The sequence below is a fragment of the Schistocerca cancellata genome, chromosome 5, assembly GCF_023864275.1.
Source record: "Schistocerca cancellata isolate TAMUIC-IGC-003103 chromosome 5, iqSchCanc2.1, whole genome shotgun sequence".
Lineage (NCBI taxonomy): Eukaryota > Metazoa > Arthropoda > Insecta > Orthoptera > Acrididae > Schistocerca > Schistocerca cancellata.
The window spans coordinates 773,624,818-773,645,627 of NC_064630.1; the positions used below are offsets into that span (position 1 = coordinate 773,624,818).

At 43.3% G+C, this 20,810-nt stretch overlaps 1 protein-coding gene across 1 annotated transcript in view; it reads left to right on the forward strand.

Annotated features, from left to right (window-relative positions):
- LOC126187674 (putative protein tag-52) overlaps positions 1-20,810 on the forward strand; it is a 174,394-nt gene that overhangs the window by 84,865 nt on the left and 68,719 nt on the right. The window contains exon 5 of the mRNA XM_049928907.1: positions 15,363-15,526. Within this exon, the coding sequence (XP_049784864.1) occupies positions 15,363-15,526 (164 nt within the window). The remainder of the gene's footprint in view (positions 1-15,362; positions 15,527-20,810) is intronic.

Genomic DNA, 20,810 nt, shown 5'->3' on the forward strand with positions numbered 1-20,810 from the left:
TTTACAAAAACATTAATCTACATTTACATATATATTCTCCACTAGCCACCAAAAAGTCATATTCCCCCCCCCACCCCCACCCCCTTCCACTCGCGGATCGCGCAAGGGAAAAACGACTGTCTGAACGCCTCAGTACAACTCCCTTATCTTTGAATGATTATCATTGCGTGATTTGAAAGTTAGTGGTAATAATATATGCTCTACATCCTTGGCGAAGATTGGATTTAGAAATTTAGTGAGCAGCACCTTCCATTTAGCGTGTCGTTTGTCTGCAAGTGTGTCCTACTTCAAACTTTCTATGAGAGTTGTAATGCTCTCGCTATGGCTAAATGTATCAGTCACGAATCTTGCCACTCTTCTTTCGACCCTATCAATCTCTTGAATGAGACCCAACTGGTAAGGGCCCCATACAGATGAACAATAAGACTGAACGAACTAACGTATTGTAAGCTATTTCCTTTGTTGAAGGACTGCACACTTCAGGATTCTACCAGTAAACCGCAATCTAGAGTTCGCCTTGCCCTTTACTTGTGTAATCTGATCATTCCATTTGAGATCATTTCGAATAGTCACACCTAGATACTTGACCGGTGTTGCCACTTCCAATGACTGGGCATTTATTTTGTACTCATACATTAATGGAGATTTTTGCGTTGTTATACTCGGTAGGTTACACTTTCTAATATTGAGAGATAACTGCCAGTCATTACACCATGCATTTATTTTCTGCAAATCCTCATTGACTTGTTCACAACTTTCCTGTAGACTACAGCATCATCAGCAAACAGTCTAATGCAGCTGTCAATACCATGAATCATATTGTTTATGTAAATCGTAAAAAGCGACGGACCTATTACGCTGCCCTAAGGCACACCTGAAGCTACGCTTATTTCTGTTGAAGTCACCCCATTTAGGATGGCATACTGCCTCTGTCTGTTAGAAAACTTTCTGTCCAACCTCATATATCATTTGATAGACTATAAACGCGCTCTTTCTGAAGCAAGTGACAATGCGGAACCGAGTCGAAGGCCTTTCAAAAGTCGAGAAATATGGCATCAACTTGTGAGCCGGTAACTAGAGCCTGTTGTATATCATGCATAAAGAGGGCCAGCTGTGTCGCGCATGACCTCTGTTTCCTGAAACGGTGTTGGTTTCTGCAGATGAGCTTCTCAGTCTAGAAAGGTCATTATGTCAGAACACACAATATGTTCCATGATTCTACAAGAAATCGATGCCAGTGAAATTGGTCTGTAATTATGTGCATCCGATTTTCTCCCCTTTTTATAGATTGCTATGATCTGGACCTTCTTCCAGTCCCTTGGAACTTTCTGCTGTTCCAGTGATCTCTGATAGATGATGGATAAGAATGGTGCTATATTTGTAGTATAGACAACATATAATCCTATGGGGATATGTCTGGGTCAGATGCCTTCGTGGCATCGAAGGATCTTAACTGTTTTACAATCCCAGATTCAGTTCAGCCACTTTTTCACTTATTTAAATGCAGGCATTATATGTCAGTGTCAGTCTCTTTAATAAATACCGAATTATTGACCAGTTTTGTTAGTGTGAAGTGGGTCTAAAGCATGCGTATGTTTAAGGGGAGCCGGAGGTGGTCAAATCCAATAAATTACAATATTTATTTATTTATTTTTTTTATTTTTCTACCGAAAATTAATTGGAACATTCCTCTTTAATGTAAACTTTGAATTATTGTTCTACTCGCCCTGGAAGTGGAGTTATCACCATTTTCCCCCCACGCCTGCGCTGAATGCACCCTCTCGTGACTTCCTGGCGAACTGCTTGGGATTTTCTCGGCCTGTTACGCATACAGCGAGTGTGCAAGGGTTGGCTACGTTGTTTTCTGTGACAAATGAAGCGCTAAGAGCGCGGAACATCGTCTCTTTGCTGTTTACCGTTTCGAATTAGTTCAGTGTTGCGCCTGTTGTTGGTAGTATTATACTTCTTGTGTAAAGCGTTGTTCTGGTTACAATGCCACGTTTTAGTTACCGTGTATATAAGAAGAGGAAGAACGTAGGTAAAAGAAAATTAACACTAATACCAAGTTGCGATACTACAATTACTGAAACAGTGCGTTCTTCTGCTAAGCAACACATGGCCGGCCATAGCCCTGTGACATCTTCTAGCAAGAAGCTGACTGGTGGAAGTGACAGATTTCGTGAATATGTTAGTGACAGTGATGATATTTTTCATGACTTAGCACAGCCAGAATTGTTACACAAATGTCTACACGGAAAGACACAGAATCCTAATGAGAGCGTAAACAATTTGATTTGGAAAGTGATTCCTAAAAGGGTGTTTGTAAGCATAAAAACACTGCACTGTGGCATTTATGATGCAATAGCAACCTACAACCAAGGGAACAGTGTGAAGTGTGAAGTTCTGAAGGCATTAGGATTTACAGCTGGGGTGAACACTGTACGAGCACTAAGAAATATTGACAGAGAAAGGATAAGAGGAGCAGAAAGAAGAGAAAGGCATATGAAGTATGATGGAACAACAGGCCAGAAAAGATGACAGAAAGAGGAAGCTTTTGGAGGATGAAGAAGAAGACCCTGATAATCCATCCTGTAGTGCAGGAATGTATTGAGAATCTTTGATAGCCATTTCCCGTAAATTAGAATTTTTCGAATATAAGGAACATTTTCTCAAAACCCACTCAAGCTAGAGAGATGAAATTTTTATACAGCACTTCTAGTGGTCAAACTTACATTGTAACACAGCCATTTGCCAATATGTTCAGTAGTTTCATTTCAGTTTAATTATAAAGCAATTATTTGTAAAAAAAATTTGGGTCATTAATAAAAAACATAATTGGAAGGAAACTAGAAAAGATACTCCAAACTCCGTGTCATAACTGCAATAGTAAACCACTCTATATGTAAAAAAAATTCAATTTTTTCTATTTGGTAGTTTATTCATAAATGTTCCTCAAACTTTGTGATTTTAACATGGGCAGCATAGGCACCTCCGGCTCCCCTTAAGAAATTATATATGAAGCAAATTGCTAAAACATTGAAAATATCAAACATAAAATTCTTAATGTTTTCTAAAGTGCATGTACTTACAATCTATTATGGATTCTGGGGATTATTTGAAAAACTGGCTCATGTTTAGAGCACCTATCCACCTATATGTATACAATGTTGTTGTGGTCTGGATTCGTCTTGTCTTTTGGTCTCCCTCGACGATTTTTAGCCCTCACATTTCCCTCCAATACTAAACTGACAATTCCTTGATGTCTCTGAATATATCCTATCAAAGAATGAAATTTTATAAATTGGTGGTTGTGACAATATTGCTGTGTGTCTTATTGGTTAGGGTGAAAAAATGACTTTGTGCGGAGAGACATTAATCTTTTCAAAATAGAAGATGAAATCACACAATGGAAAATCCAGGATTGAATAATGACAATATTATGAAAATGGTATCTTATTACTCACTACCAAAGATGTTGAGTTCCAGATAGGCACAGCAAAATGATTGCTATACATTTGAGCTTTCTGACAAAAAGCCTTCTAAAGTAGAAAACACACACGCATTCACATGACCACTGCCTCTGGCTGCCGGAAAGGGCATAAGGAGGTGGCTGTTGTGGGATAGAGGGGAGATAGCAGGGGACAAGGTAGAGCTACTAGGTGCAATCAGGAGATTTTTGGGTGGGGAGCAGAGGGGTAGTGGAAAAGGAGAGAAGTGGAGGAGGGGACAAAGACTAGTGAGTGTGCTGGTGGAATAGAAGGCTGTGTAATGCTGGAGTGGATCAAGGGAAGAGGATAGGTAGGTTAAGGACAGGGACTAGCGGAAATTGAGGCCATGGGGGTTACAGGAATGAAGGATATATTACAGGCAGAGTTCCCACCTGTGTAATTCAGAAAAGCTTGCATTGGTAGGAAGGATCCAGGTGGTGCAGGCTGTGAATTAGTCATTTAAGTGAAGCATGTTGTGTTAGGCAGCATGCTTAGCACCTGGGTGGTCTGGCTGTCTCTTGACCATAGTTTGTCAGAGGACATTCATGCAAACAAATAGCTTGTTGATTGTCATGCCCATGTAGAAAATAGCACAGTGGTTGCAGATTTGTTTCTAGATCATGTGATTGTTTTCTCAGGTACCCTTACCTTTGATCGTGTAGGGGATGCCTGTGACCGGAATGGAGTAAGTGGTGGTGGTTGTGATTGTGGGTTGTATGAGACTGGTCTGCATGTGGGTATATAACAGGTATACGAGCCATGGGGCAAGGGGTTGGGAGCAGGGTTTGAGTTGGGTGGGTATGTGGGAGGTGACTGGTGAGACAAAGCACAGGAGATCTGTTTCCATACAAGGTTGAGAGTAATTTTGGTCTGTGAAGACCTCAATGGTACCCTCGGTAGGCCTACATTTGGAGGAGGATAGTTTGACACCACAGGTGCGGTGGCCATGGTAGTGAGGCTGTATGGGAGGGACTCTTTGGTATTGTGTGGATGGCAGCTGTTGGAGTCCAGGTATTGTTGGTGGGTGGTAGGTTTCATGTGGACAGAGGTACTGATGTAGGTACCTTTGAGATGGAGGTCAACATTGAGGAAGGTAGCTTGTTGGGTTGTGGAGCAAACTATGTGAAGCAAACTGGAGAGAACATGTTGATGTTCTGGAGGAATGTCGATAAGGTGTCCTTGCCCTCAGTCCAGGTCACAAAGGTGTCAGTGAATCCAAACCATGCAGGAGTACGAGAGCCCAAATAGCTAGGAAGGATTCCTCTAGAAGGCTCATGAATAAGTTGGCATAGAATGGTACCATGTGGGTTCCCATTGCTGTAAAATTGATTTCTTTGTAGGTGATGCCTTCAAAGATGAAGTAATTGTGGGCGAGAATAAAGTTGGTTATGGTGACCAGGAAGAAGGTGATTGTTTTGGAGTTAGTTTGGCCTCGGGAAAGATAGTGTTTCAAAGCAGCAAGGCCATGGGCATTGGCAATGTTTGTGTAGAGGGAGGTGGCATTATTAGTGATGAGCAGGGTGCCTGTGGTAAAGGAGCAGGAACTGTGAGAGTCAGTGGAGGAAATTGTTGGAGTGTTATATATGAGGGTAGGTTATCCACAAGGTGTTATCCACAAGGTGTTATCCACAAGAGTAGATTCTCTGTGAGAGCACAGTAATTGGCCACAACAAGGCATCCTTGGTGGTTGGGTGTACAGACTTAGGAAGCGTGCAGAAGGTAGGAGTGAGGGAGTGCTAGGAGTGAGGGGGGAGGGAGGGGGGAGAGAGAGAGAGAGAGAGAGAGAGAGAGACTCAGGGGAGAGGTTCTGGGATGGGATTTGAGGAGAGACTGAAGATCCTGTCGGATTTCTGGAATGTGTCACTGTGGCAGGCTATATAGGTGGAAGAATCTGACAGCTGGCGGAGTACCTTCACCAGTTAAGCCCTGCAGTTCAAAACCACAGTGGTGGAGCCTTTGTTGGCAGGTAGGATTATAAGGTCAGGATCTGTTTTTAGATGGTGGACTGCTGTTCTTTCTGTCGATTTAAGGTTGATTACTGTGTTAAGGGATTTGGGAAATGATGGTGAGACAAAGTTTGAGGTTAAGCAATTATGGAATGTTGATGGGGTGATTTGAGGACAGTAGAGGTGGATAATGATTAAGTGAAAAGGAGTGAGCAGAGGAGTCAGACAGGGTTCACTACTGGTTTTCTATTGAGTTTGTCTTTAATGAGTCTAGCATAATTGAATTTGGGAGTGGTACAAAAGGTAAGGCCCTTGGAAAGGACTGATACTTTGGTAAGACTAAGGCATTTGGAGGAACAGTTGATGTCTGTGTTTTGGGTATATTTATATTCTGGATTGTGTATGGTGGTGGGAGGGAGTTTCTGAGGGTGTTATAAATTTAGTAGGTCTGTGAGGCAGGGTTTGTCGGCTATGAGGGGAAGTAGGGGAGATATGCAGGTTGTGGTGGATAATGGTGTGGCCTCAACCTTTGCTAGTCCATGCCCTTCGTCTACCTATTCTCTTCCCTTCACCCATTCCAGCTCTACACACACACACACACACACACACACACACACACACACACACACACTAGTTCCTTTCCCCTCCTCAACTTCCGTCCTTTCCTGCTCCCCCTCCCTCCCCGCTCAAACCTCACAGCTGTACCTAGCAGGCCTAACCTGTCACCACCACATCTCTGCACACACCCACTAGCAGCACTGCACTTTCCCTCACTCGTACCCTCCCATCCCTCCCCACCTCAGTCTCCTCCTTTTCTGCTTTAGAAGAAGGCCTTTTGGCTGAAAGCTTGAATGTATAGCAATCTTTTTGTTGTGTCTGCCTGCTACTCATCTCCTCTATACTGTGAGTAGCAGTCCATCCCTTTCATAGTATTGTCATTAAAATAGAATCAACAAATAAAAAGAAAGATGGCTCTCACACCTGAATGGGATGCAAGAAGGAAATATACCAAAAAGAGTTTCATCAAATAAAGTCTTCTTGAAGTTGTGCTCCACAGCTTTCAGGAAAGACATTTTCATAAATAGCGTTACAAAACTGCTAAAATGTTTATTATTTTGAAGCTAGTTTCAAAAGTATCATTGTCTGGCTTAAGAATTTTAAACTGCTTTATGTCACAATTCCATCATTTTAAAATAGGTCACATGAAGAATCCGCCTTAGGCAGAATATTCTTGAGGAAAAAAACCTTGATCACAAAGTGCCTAGCATCCAGTGCACATTGATCAATCGATTATTCATATGATTTTGAAACGCTTCCCTGTTGGTTTTAGAACATTTTTGGACAAATTTTAAGTTGATTTCTGAATGAATCGTAAGTTGGTTTTTGGATGCGTGCATAGTGTACGTAATGTCTCTTCCAGGGGAATACCTGTCGATCTAGAAATAAACTTTCCTGAAGGCAAAAGGGAACGGGGCTATACGAGCTGAGCGGAATAAAGCAGAACGGGTGAGTGCCAGTCGCTGTTTATGTGGTTGACTGGATTTGCGAATGATCAGCATTGTTATAATTACTAGAAAAATCCATAGATTCAGACTAGCAGAGTGGAATTAAATGACTAACAAGTATAACAGGTAAGAAGGATTACGTATTATCTTCTCGGTGTATCCAAGAAAATGAAATTTTGACAGAATTTTTGGCCAGACCGCTACACTAGTAGGGGCCAGTTGTACACTCCCCGGCTATCAACCACTAAGGTTCTGTTCTGGAAGTAGCGCAGAAAACGAATTTTATGAACATGCCTAACCGGAGAATAAATGCAGGATAACTAAACCAGTGATTGTGGCAGGGTTAGTGAAGTTAACCGGAGAATAAGTTTTGACACTGACGGGAATAGTTACAGAATTAGTGATGACAAGATTGATTGTTTGAACGAGGAAGGAGAAAAAATGGGGACATCATAAAATATGACAGTTCCAAATTTATATAAAAATTTCGTACTATTACATTTTGATCTAATGCTTCAGAAGCTGGAGCGTATGAATGAAATGTGAAACTATTTCCTAACATAAGACTTTTTGCTTGTAGTAGGCTTAATAGGCATTTGATGTTGGTACTTCGTGAATTATATTCTGTCTTTTTATAAAAATGATCATTTGTGCCAAAACAGTCTCGTTTATTTGACGTGTGTTACAATGCTTCAATATTAGGCAGGTCAATTTTGTTTTATCTAGCGGACAGTGACAAAATACACGTAATCAGATCGAGAAACCACACCAGTCTTGGGTAATATTTGTATTAACAGCTTTTTCAGTATTAGACAACGGCATTTCATTTTTTTTGTAGCAAAACGTTTTACAAACTTTCATGAGGTAATAGTCTCTCCCACAAAGGAAAGCACGCCATATAAAGCTCTAGCAAGATTACAGAGAGAGAAAAAAAATACTAGGACTTAAGGACTGAAGAAATGTGTACTGTCTTGTTTGTCTCTCATCTTTACTGGTTCTGTGTACCTTATATCTAATTCTATGTCATACAAAACTGCAAGTTATTAGCTAATAGGCAATAAAGAGTGCAACTTTTCTGAAGAGTTATTTTTCGCCCAGTTATAAATAATCCTATCCAGTATTAATTGCGAGTGTGTTATAATATATAAAGAAAAGAGGGGACAGGATGTCAAACTGGCCGACTGAGGGCATGGGAGCAGTAGAGGCACCACAGGACGTTTTAATTTCCACTGTCCTGAATATAGTTTGATGGAATCCATTACAAAATGTTACACGTTTGAAGTCCACAGAGCGAAATACAGTGATGTGCAATAGAAGAATGGTGTGTGAAGAAGCGTGGCACTGCACTTTGGTACACTTAAGACCAAATAACATGTCTCACCATTTCCTCAAACACATATACTTTATGTATCATACTCTTCAGAAAGATGTGCGCTACATAATAAACATATTTTTAAAAAGTTGATTTTTTTTAATTTTTGGCATCCTACCGCAAATGCCCGAGGAATTTGGGGGATTGGGGGGGGGGGGGGGGGGGCACTATCTAGTATTGCCCCGGTTCGGAAATATCATAGATCTGGGGCTGATGCACAGAGCAGTCTTGAGTTTTAGTGGGGAGGTGAGTAGTCTCCATGTGGCCCATGTTTGCGTTTAGTGATTTTGCTGTTTCCTCTTTGTTTATTGCTCTCATGTCAAATGAAAACAAAATGTAATTCTGTGACCGGAAGCTATCAAGTGAATTAAATTACATTCACGTAATTCCACAAGGCTAAAATATGTTATTAGTTTGATTTTTTTTTAAATTTCATTTCCAGCTTTCTGACAGTCAAGCATTAATCGCCTTGCAGAACAATGAAGTTATTTCCGTTGGTTTTCTAAAGAAATTTGGCATTCATTAATCTTTTCTGCTGAGGCAGTCAATTCATTTGAAACTAAGTGCTTAATTCCACACTGTTGGCTACTTTCAGCTGTTCGCTGTATTTCAAGCGCACATTTTCATCTCCTAGCATGTATGGCATTATGTCATAATAAAGAACCAAACATGAGATAATACAGTACTGGTACTCCAAGAAAATTTACATCCCAATCTGGACATGTGAATGTGCACTTTAAGCGAAATATGCATTTAATATGGTTCACGAAATTTCATTTCTCTTCGAGTATCCTCTAATGTCTTGTTTCTTTTATTACATTGTGTAAGATCTTTTAATGTTTTACAAGTACGAACATACGGGCTTCCTTCGTAATCGTAGTTGCACAAGTGTGGTGACGCGTGTTATCTGGCGCTCTCTGGAAACTGCTGAAATGAACCTATTTCTAACAGATTGTGGGAAAATATTGTGAATGGATGTTTGAAAAGCGTTACTTTCAAAGTAAATTTCCTTTTACGCAAGATGAAGTATGTGTGAGAACGTACAATGAATTTCTTATATCGTAGAGCATTTGACACTCATTTAAAAATCACCTTTTTGGGGACGACCATTTAAAAGAATTTCGAGCCCAGAAAATCATTTATGTCATTGTTAAAATGTTACTAGCACATTTATGTGATGTATCTTAAAGTGTAACACGTGCAGAAAAGATCAACATTATATGTGAAAGCTTAGCTTCTCTTACAGCTTATTAATATTCGAGATCAATATTATGTGTGAAAGCTTTTCTTTTCTTGTATCAACACTATGTATATTAATTTAAACCATTAACTTTTCCTATTTGTATGTTTGCACTACTTAACAGCAATGTTGCTATTGGCTGACTACATCACATTTCCTATGATCTGGATATCCGCTGTGGCGAGATCACATGACATGAGCGATGACTGTCTTACAAAAGCACATCGCAATCTCAATTTCAGTGCTTCGGAAAGTAACGTGGTGTTTGGTGGAATTCGAATTTATACTTTCCTTATACGAAAATATGCAGTATACATGCTGCTGCACATCAGACATCTTTCCAAAACATGTTGCTGCACGTCAGACATCTTTCCAAAATATGTTTTTCCTACCCCCTCCCCCGAGTTTCACTTTCTAAAGTGCTGAGAAATTCTATGCCAGTGTATGCAGATTGATAAGTTTGCTGTGCTGGTATTAGTCTTAGTCGTAGGAAAGGGGAATTTTGTTAAAATTCAGTAAAGGCGTGGTTGAACGGTGAAGTCTGGGGCCGCTGACAGTGTGGGGTAATAGTAAGGAGCCAGTAGGCCAGGTAGGGTAAACATGGCGCAGAGCTGCAGCGGCATATTGTATGTACGACGTGTTTGGAGTGGAGCAACAGCGAGGCAGGGAACTGCAGCTTTGCTTTAACTTATTGCGATGTATGAGGCGAGGCTGTAGGCCAGATCCAAGAGTGGTGATGTGCAAGTGGTTGACGTATGGGAATTTACCCCTGCCATAATTTGTCTCTCTCTGGCACTGTCAGAAGCGAAGGGAAAAACAGTATAAATAGTCAGGCACTTTAAGCTTGAGGGGTGTGCCAGGTCAGTCGAGAGTCGGGTCGGACCTGTGCTGGTCTACGCTTATAGGGGCCAGTCTGGCAGCGATGTAAATATCCTGTGTAACCTATACTTTGTTTCTGTGTACTTGTTCGGGCTGTATTCCGCCTCCGGGGACGCAACACTGGGGCGGGACGGAACGACAGCCAGGTACTTGGAGATTGCACAGTCTGCCTGGAGGAGGGCAGTGACAGCAGTCTGCAGCGGGTCCAGGATGGGCCACGTTTGTTTCCCACCTGGAGTACCGGGCTCCGGGCGAGATTTACGCTGCGGGAAGTGCAGCAGCACCAGGGATGGCAGTGGGTGTTGCCATCCAGCAAGCACCACTAGCAGCAAGTTGTGGCACCACATCCATGAGGACACGGGTTCGAGTCCGGTCCTGTCCTGGGAGTAGCAGCGGCCCAAGGGCCACGGGTGACCAGTACAACCACCTTCATCCCATAGTCGTACAGAGCAGGCCAAACAAGGCAGAGGGTGGCAGGGACCAGGGACTGTAACAGTCTCGAGGATCATGGGCAGAGTGTGGCAGACTCCCAGCTGAGCAGCCTTGATGACGGAGCAGCAGCGTTGGCATACCAGGAGTTGCTGAGCTGGCTGGACTCACGGAACAGCGCTGCGGGCGGCACGCCGACACTACGCTGCACCCATTGAAGTACTGTAAATTATGTGAATAAAGCAGTTCTACCGTATACTGCTGTATCACTCTTCACTGTCCCTTGACGCTATTAAACTTGCTGAGCCTCCTGACGAAATACGATGTCGTGGGTCCCGGCTTCCGCTTGGCCATGTGGAGTCCCAGGTTTGACCATTGACACCCTGCAACAAGTTTTGAAGCTCTGAGGAAAAGTATGTTGTCACTTAACACGGAAAAAGTGTATTCTCATCTGGGAGAAAGTGTCTATTAGAGACTGGGGTAAGGACACTTTCGTCTTGCAAATGCTGGAGTTCAAGGCAAAGCTTGTCATGTAGGGTGTAGGACACATTATGCTCGTAAGACCGCATCTGGAAATCCATGGGCTGGAGGGGCGGGCCACCTGTCTGCAGGTAGGAGCGACAACCAGAGATTGTGTCAGTTTGCAAGCAGGGATGCATCCTGACAATGGATACAGTCTGGGAAAGACACTTTGTGGTGGGGAGATGCGCATAACCGACATTGAGGAAAGGCTGGTCCCAGCCACTGTTCCACCGTACAGCATGTAGTCCATTGATATTTTGCTGGACTGACAGACTTCCATCCTGTGACCTGATTTACCACATGCCATAAATTTCGACCACTGATAACAGCATTGGTGATGGGGATGTGACAGGACGGCAGTTGCTGGGGTCAGTGCTTGATTGCTTGGTCATTGTGAGACAGTTGCCAGTCTGTCCAGGCTTGTGGAAGGGAATGACGGGAGGCGTAACAGCAAAAACTGGACATGTAGTGGTGCCACTGAAAGCACTGACTGCTCAGAAATTCTGATGAGTGGCAGATGTGCCTCTAGAGAGGGGTCCTTCAATTTTAATGAGTCTGCCCGGAGCTTGTCACCTGAACGGTGCACCAATATCATGTTCCTCACCAAAGCCGCCACATAGGACCTCTGGCAGGATCGACTCTGGCACACGAAATGACACTCCCACGAGATGCCCAGCAACCAGGCAGTCCATGCCATATAAGATTGTCCAGTGAGTTTGTAGCAGCGGAAGAATTTATGGCAGGACGCGAAGGCATGTACTTCGGAATCAAAATTATCATACAAATTGGATTTGACCTGGCTGTAAGGAAAGATGTGGGAATACAAGCTGGATTTGACCTGGCTGTAAGGAAAGCTGTGGGAATCATCCTCTGGTTTCAGTTGTTGTACCAGCTGATAGATCTCAGGTCCACTATAAGCTAACAAGAATGTGTGCAGCTGCTCATTACTGGAAATGACACGGACCAAGAAATGTTGCTCCATCCTCACCATGTAGTTGGCTCACTATTTGAGATGGCAGTCGAACAATGGAGCCAAAGCGCTGAAGTTCTTCACCATGGTGTTGATGCGGGAGAGATGATTGGAGACCTCCGGCGCCATTGCAGACAATGCAGTCACCCTGCCATCGCGATTTGAAAAACCTGCTGCATGTGTTGCAGGGTCAGCTGAACCTGTGGCGTCATATCCAAGGTTTCAGCCATAGAACCTTCAAAGTATTTGTTCCTAACCAGTGCTATCAGTGCAGATGTATGTCATAAATAAACCTTGATGCCACTAAATAATCCACCCTGGGCAGAACTAAAGTCATTAATTTTCCACAAATAGAGTTTATTGAAAAAAATTGTATGCTCATCTGCTCCAATGAACTAAACACGGTTAACACTCAAAAATTACTGCCAGGCTGCAGGCCTTTGTTCAGCAAGTCAAAGTCTCGTACTTGGTCACGTTTTCCACAAACTAATATTTACAGAGTTCTGTTGCTGCTCAAAGAAACAAAGTTCCACTAGAGTTTACTTTTAGCATGTGCACAGTGATATAGATACTTGGAAAAGTAGAATACACTCAACGTTCTACCAAAGTTTGGGACAGAGACTGCAGAGTCCAGGCAGTGTCCATCGAGGAGGCAGTTGGTCGGCAGCAGCATTGTAGTGGAGCGGATGTCCGTCTGTAGCTCTGGCTCGATGTGAACTGACTTTGCACGGCAGTGCACAGGCTTAAATACTATGATATATCTATTAGCACTGTGACAGTAAGTAGGCTGGTGAATGGTATGGCATCATCTAGCCCAAAAGACGACTCACCTCTAACTCTAAACTCTATTTCAAACTAGAGACTTGTTCTTCAGGCCCAAGTTCTGTCAAAACTAGGTGCACAAAAATTAAGATTTAAGCAACTATGTGGTGGTCATACATAAAATTATATCTTACCATATAAACTGAACAGTAAGTGAGACACTGAAAGGCCAAGGAAACATTGGCAGCGACTTCCTCTGTTAATGGAATAGGCAAATTGCCAACTCCAAGGAAGAGGAGGAGGGTGATCATGCTAATGGTGATACAGGAGGTAATATGACCATTGATGTGGACAGGAAATAGTACGTTACTAGTAACAAATATCCTGAAATTATCTAGGAATGTTTTATTTAATTATAAGGTCTGGTTGCTTTTTTAAAATCTGCTGTAAGCCTTTCTCTCTTTCACTGTATCCATTTACTTACTTTTTTCGATCTTGCATAAAATTTTATGAGAATCTTTGATATCAACTGTTATGTGATTACTGTTACAAAGATGAGCACTCTTAACAGATTTGCAGTTCTTTCTTGTATTTATATCATCACTAATGCTATTGTAAATACTTCTACTCCTCGTAGAAGCTTTCACACCCCTCACAACTAATTTTGCAAATTCCCGATTTTGCACTCAAACGAATATTTGGGTAGTGTGTCACACTGTTTTATGTTATGTTACAAATGTGAAACCTAATTCATACTTTGATAGTGTGGAAAGTCTGTCCTATTACAGCTGATATGGAATCATACTAAAACAAATCAGTGTATCTTGGGATTTTCTTTTGTCACCATAATTTTGTTGACCAAAATATTGCAGCTATTGTGTTATGTTGAGTAATTCATATTATCTAGCATATTAACTACATAACCGTTATTAATCACTATATGTTTTATAAGTTTAACTTTCAATTACTTCCGTTCTGTTGCAAAGAAAGGTTTAATATTCTATTAATCATGAAATGAAATAATGCTTTCTTGTCTGCCCTGGGTCTCTTGGTGAAGGTGTCAGTGCCTTTGGTCCAGCCTCAGTTAAAGCAAAGAAATGCCATAGCTACATTTCAGACTTGTGCGAAATTAGACAATATCTAGTTGAGGTATGAGTGAGAGATGATTTAGTCTCAAATACGCCATAAAGAGTAGCTTACATGCATTAGTCTTCAGAGCGAGCCCCACAGAACTTTAGGAATATGAAGCAGAGCAGCTATTCACGTAGAACTGGTGGGCTGAAATTTATTTCAATTCTAATCAATTTCCATAAGATGTGTTTCGGAAATTTAATGTCTGTTAAATAACCTGCAATATTTTTTACATGAAACAGAGAACTGACTTCCAGTATTGAATACATCCTTGCAATTTAGCCTTGTTTGTTTATTCTATATATTTTTGTGTATCTTTCAGATATGATTGACAGGCACTAAAAGTCAAAGAAATATCTCCTTTTCTTTATTAACACATTTAAACTTCACTTGCATATAAAAAGCCATTCATTTAATATCTAGTATAAATAATTACATTAAGCAGATTCACTGCTGTGCGCGTGAGTGGTATCAGGGCAGTTAGTCATCTAAAGTGTTTAATACAGTGTTTCATACAAATTTTTCAAACTAAATCAAACAATGAAAAAATCCAGAATGGAATAACGACACTATTATGCATAGGATAGATTGCTACTCACCATGTAGTGGATATGTTGAGTCACAGACAGGCACAACAAAAAGACTGCTAAACGAGTAAGCATTTAAGCCAAAATAAATTCTTCTGAATTAGACAACATAAGTCTTTATGTTGTGCCTGCTGTGACTCAAAATTTTTCAGACTTCTCTATCACAAAAGACACACAAAAAAGTCAATAATTTTTTTGATAATTAATAAAGAACTTCATCCAGCTGTAATTCATCACTTGTGTTGTCAGTGGTCAGTAACGGCAATTCTGGTGACTAGTGGTGCTTATGTGGATTCTCCCACTCTACCCCTCACCCGCTCTACCCCTCACCCGTTCTACCCCTCACCCGTTCTACCCCTCACCCGCTCTACCCCTCACCCGCTCTACCCCTCGCACCGCTGCTCTTACCCTCTTCCTTCTCCCCCCCTTGTACCTTTAAATTTGCAACAACTTAGTCTTGTGTTATGTTTTGTGTAATACTTTTATGAATCAATTGTATTTGTAATGATGGTGTACTATCATTTCCAACAGAATCACTGAGTGCTGTAGAAGAAGTTGCAAAGCACATTAACAATCTTATGCGAGAGCAGGAGAACATGGAGCGTATGGTGAGACTGCAGAATAGCTTGGTAGGAGGATTACCTCAAATTGTTGTACCGGGCAGGCGTGTGCTAAAGGAAGGTCTCCTTATGAAAGTGAGCATATTTTCACATCTTTTTTTCTTTTCATTACTGAATATCTCAGTTCAAAACTGCCTGACATTAAAAGTGTTTACAGACTATAAAAATTGTTCTTCTCTACTCTACACTTGTAATACACCCTGCCCTTGTTACATTTTGCAGAATAAGATGTTTTTCCTTATTATGAGACTTAAGAAGTGACTGGAACCCCTTTCATTTTGTCCATCATTGTACTAGTTAATTACTTTGTGTGTGTGTGTGTGTGTGTGTGTGTGTGTGTGTTTGTGTGTGTACTTTACATGCATTTAAAATACTACCCCCTTTTCTCTCTCTCTCGCTCTCGTTCTCTCTCCTCCCCCCTCCCACATTCATTTCCTTCCCCTATGTCTCTCCTTCTCTGTCCTCGCTCCTCCCTCTCTGCCCCTTCCTTCTCCTCTCTCGGTGTTCTTACTTATGTTGACTTGGCTATCCAGTTGGTTTCCTGTATTCCTTGCGGTTTTGTTCCCTTGCCTTTTCTCTGTCATCCTTCTTTTTGTCCCCTTTTGAGGTTTCACCTCCACTACGTGAGCTGTTTGGGAATAACTCCCTCCCTATCATATGGATTCCTCACCCTCTTCCTTTCCCTCTTCCTTCCCTGCCATAGCCCTCCCTCCACCCCACTAAGGCACCAGCATGCGTAGCCAGTTCATGTGACGAGGCTGTCAGAGCCCCCTGACATCACAGGCATCAGAGTTGTGATACCTGAGCTGTTGCCTCCCTATACCTGGGAGGCATGCTCCATGCCTTGCAGTGGTTGCTTGTCATTCTGGAGCATCAGAACTCACAGCAGTGGCCACTGTGCCAAACAGTCGTCGTCGTAGCTGGGTAGCGCCCATGTGGTGAGCCTCTGATTCAAGTGAGTGGTACAGGCCAGATACTTTGTGAATGAAGCATGCCAAGCTCCAAAAATCTGGCTGTTCTCTTTACAGCTCTCTCTGTGAGTGGTAAGAGATCATTGAATGCTGCTTCTTATGATCCTGTGGCCTTCTCTTTGCTGGCTACACCCTGGGAGGAAGGCCAGGCTTGCTAGCTTCAGGTGACACACTTTGCCCACTACCTGGTCTGTACTAGGATGGAAGGGGACACATTCACCACCACAAAGCCATTATCTTTTGTGGAAAACAATGAAGACAAGTTTGGCGAAGTGGAGTCTCTCACTAATATGTAGCCAGATTCCCCGTTGATCAAAACTACGTCTGCTGCCCAGCCTGCAGCTCTTTGTACTTGTGATTATGTTGGTAACCTCCCAGTGTCCATTACACCACACCAGTCTTTGAATATGGTCCATGGAGCCATTTTTCATAGGAATCCCATCCTTCAAACTGATGAGGAATTCCAGCCCAATCTGGAACAACGGGGAGTTCATTTTGTTTGGTTGTGCAGAAAGGTGGTAAGGCCAACAGCACTGATACTGGAACCTCTATTCTGGCTTTCAAGTAGATACTTTCCCACAGAAGGTCAAAGTTGTGTGTTATCAATGTGACATGAAGCCGTACGTCCCGCCACCTGTGAAGTTCTTTCAGTGCTTGCGTTTCAGGCACGTCTTCCCAGTGTATGGCAGACACTCTATGGGGTGACTGTGGACAACCAATTTGAGGGGAGCCCCTGTATTCTACCACCCATGTGCGTAAGTTGTAACAGTCATCACTCTTCACACTCACCAGATTGCCCAGCTATAAGAAAGAAAAGAAGGTACAAGAGTATAAGTCCCTGGAGCATTTATCTTACACTGAGGCACATCAGAAATTTGACAGACTTCACCCTGTGTCAGTGACTTTTACTTTTGCCTCAGTTATGTCCTTTCCCTCCCCTCCTCCCTCTTCCTTACTCCAGTTTCGTCCCTCTCTCCTCTCCTCTCCTCTCCACTCCACGTGCCACTCCCCCTCCCCAGCTGAAGAAGTGCCCCATTTTAGGCACTCATCAGTGATGGGGCTCCCTCCATGGGACCCTGCCCCACCCACCCACCCACCTTACTGGCTTTTACTCAGCAGCTTGTCATTCTTCAGAAATATCATTTTACTGATGCTCTTTCACCGACCCTTTGTGGGTTCCATGATTTCTGTCAGAACCAGATTGGCCCTTTAAAGGCTTCCATCGGTGTCTGCACCTCACTCCTTTACAGATATTGTTAGTATATGGATCCCGCTTCATACCCGTTTGGAAATGATTGCTGTTCGGGTCCAATTGGACACTGCCATCATCATTTGCAATCTTTGCATGGTTTGCAATCTACTGCCCTAACTGACCACCTTCAGCAACTCCCCCCCTCCCTTCCTCCTCCTTCGAGATTTTAATACCCATCATCCTTTGTGGGGCAGTGCTTCTTCACTTAGTCAGGGGCTGCTCATTGACCATTTTCTTGCAGACTGTGACACGTGCCTTCTTTATGATGGTTCCCCTACTCATTTCAGTTCTGCATATGGCACTTTCTCTGCCACTGATCTTTCACTCTCTTCCTGTCTCCTTCTTCCTTCCTTATACTGGTCACTACGCGATAGTGATAGTGACCACTTCCTCCTGATCCTCTTGTTCCCTTCCCACCTTCTGCTGACCAGGTTACCCGCTTGGCTTTCCATTGTGCTGATTGGCCTTTATATACCTCCCAGGTCGTGTTTCCACCTTCTTTGTCAGGTTGTATTGACAAAGTCATCCGTGATCGGTTCAATAAGACAATTCACACTGCCGGTTTCCCATTCTCCACATGACAGGCCTTGTTCACTGTCAGCTGGTTCCGTGGTGGAGTATGGCCATTGCCACCACGATCTGTGATTTTCATCGTGCATTGCAACATATCAAGCGGCACCCATCATCCGCCAGTCTTATTACCTTTAATTGTCTTCATAGTATAGCTCGTTACTTAATCTAACAGAGTTAATGAGTGTGTTGGGAATGCTTTGTCTTGTCACTAGGTTGTTTTATCCCTTCATCTCGGGTGTGATCTAGACTCGGCCCTTCCAAGTGGCCTTTGTTCAAATCTATCACTTCTGACAGAACCCTTCGTGACCTATTTTGTGATGGCATCAGTGTCAGGCTCCTATCCAGCTGCCTTTTCCCTCCATGAGCAGCAGGCTGAAGAAGCTTTCCACTTCAGGCGGAATCCTTCAGTGAACCTTTTGCCAAAATGGAGCTTCATCTGGCCCTCTCTTCTTTCCATGATTCAGCTCCTAGCCCTGATTCCATCCCTAACCAATTACTTCAACATCTCAATCCTCCACAACGCCAGTTTCTCCTCCAGGTGTTTCACAGTATTTGACTCCAAGGCATTTTCCACCCTCGATGAAGAGACAGTATTGTGATGCCTGTCCTTAAGCCTGACAAGGATCCATCGTCGCTTGATAGTTACCGGCTCATCACCCTGATCAATGTCCCATGCAAATTACTAGAATGGCTGGTAGCTTGTTGGCTCAATTGAATCCTGGAATCTCGGGACCTATTATCTCCTTACCAGTGTGGCTTCTGGGAGGTGTGGTCTCCAATCAATCATCTGCTTCAATTGGAAACTGCAGATCGGCTGGACATTCCTCAGCACTGCCATCTTGTCACAGTCTTCTTCAATCTTCATAAGCCCTGCAACACAGCTTGGCGCCATCACATCCTTCTTACACTCCAAGGATGTGGTCTTCGGGGCTCACTCCCAATTTTTATTTGCCAGTTCCTGGCCCACCGGTCATTCAGACTCTGGGTTGATAGTGTTATCAGCTCTCTGCGGACCCAGGAAAATGGAGAGTAGCGCATTTCTCTCACCATACTGTGGTCCATCCTGATTCAGAGCCCTACCTCGATGCCCGGCACCTGACCGTGGTCCCTGAGTTCCATTTCTTGGGTCTTCTTTTTGGACAACAAGCTCACGTGGTTGCTCCATATCTGTCATCTGAAGGTTGACTGAGTTTATGCAATGTTCTATGCTTTCTTGCCCACATTTCTCGGGGTGTAGAATGTTCAACCCTTCTTCGCCTTTACCAGGCATTAGTTCTATCTTGTCTGGACTACAGTTGTAGACCCAGTTCACCATCGTGGTATCCATTTAGCCACCAGTGCCTTTCCTACGAGCCCTGTCAATAGTGTTCTGGTTGATGCTGGGATCCTTCGTCTTTAAATTCAGTTGTCCCAGCTCCAGGTTTCCTATGCCATCACTGTCTGCTCTTCCCCACCTCATCCTCATATTCCATTCTTTTTGTGCTTCGGGCCGTCACTTGCTCACTGCCCCCCTCGGGTGGGTTTACTGGCTCCCCTCCTTGTCCTCTTCCTCACGTTCTGTCCAGACCCCCCCACCCCCCCCCCACCCCTACCCCTTGGTTAGTTCCTCGACCACAGATTTGGATTGATCTCTTCTGGGATCCAAAAGCCTCCATTGCTCCAGTGGTGTTCCGTTGTTTGTTCCAAATGCTCTTAAGGGAGTTTGAGGTTACCAGTTCTTTTTTTTACACCAATGGCTCTAAATCCACTGATCGTGTGGGACATACCTTCACATCTTCCATTGGCACAAAATCACCATCTCTTGCCTGTCAAGAGTGAGATGTTTACTATGGACTGGTGGTCATCTGTTATTAAACAGTCCTTCCTCACTCAAGTTTTGTTATGTACGGACTCAATGAGTGGTCTTCAGGCTATTGCTGGGTGTTTTTTCTGCCGTCCCTTGGTCTCTGCCATCCATGACCTTCTCACTGATCTCAGTGATGCTGCTTATTCGGTCCACTTCCTTTGGGTTCATGGCCACATAGGTATCACGAGTAATGAACTGACTGGGGGAGAGAAAGGAGGCATCTGCCCCCCCCCCCCCCTCCCTTCTCCGTGGCTCCTCCATATGCAAGTTTGAGGTGTTACATCAGATCCCTTTTTGCTCAATCATGGGCTGACCCCGGGAGGCTCTCCCCTCTCTAATAAACTTCGCGCCATCAAGGACACTCTTACCAAGTGGTGTTCTTCCCTCTGCCTCTGACAGCAAGAATCTGTCATCCTCTACCATCATCGTATTGTCCATACTAGGTTGACCCATGGGTTTTTACTCAGCACTGAGCCAGCCTCCCTTTGTGTTGCGGGGCTCCGCTCGTGGTAGGACTGCCACCACCTTTTGACCATTCATACTAAATATGCCTTCCCAACTTCCTTGTGTCGGGTGTTAGCAGACGACCCTCGCTTGGTTATGTTTGTCTTCATTTTTTTTCTTCATGAAAGTGGTTTGCACTCTGCTATAAGTCCTTTAGTATTACTCTGGAATTTGAGTCCGTTAGTAGCGTAGGCTTCGGTTGTGGGGGCCTTG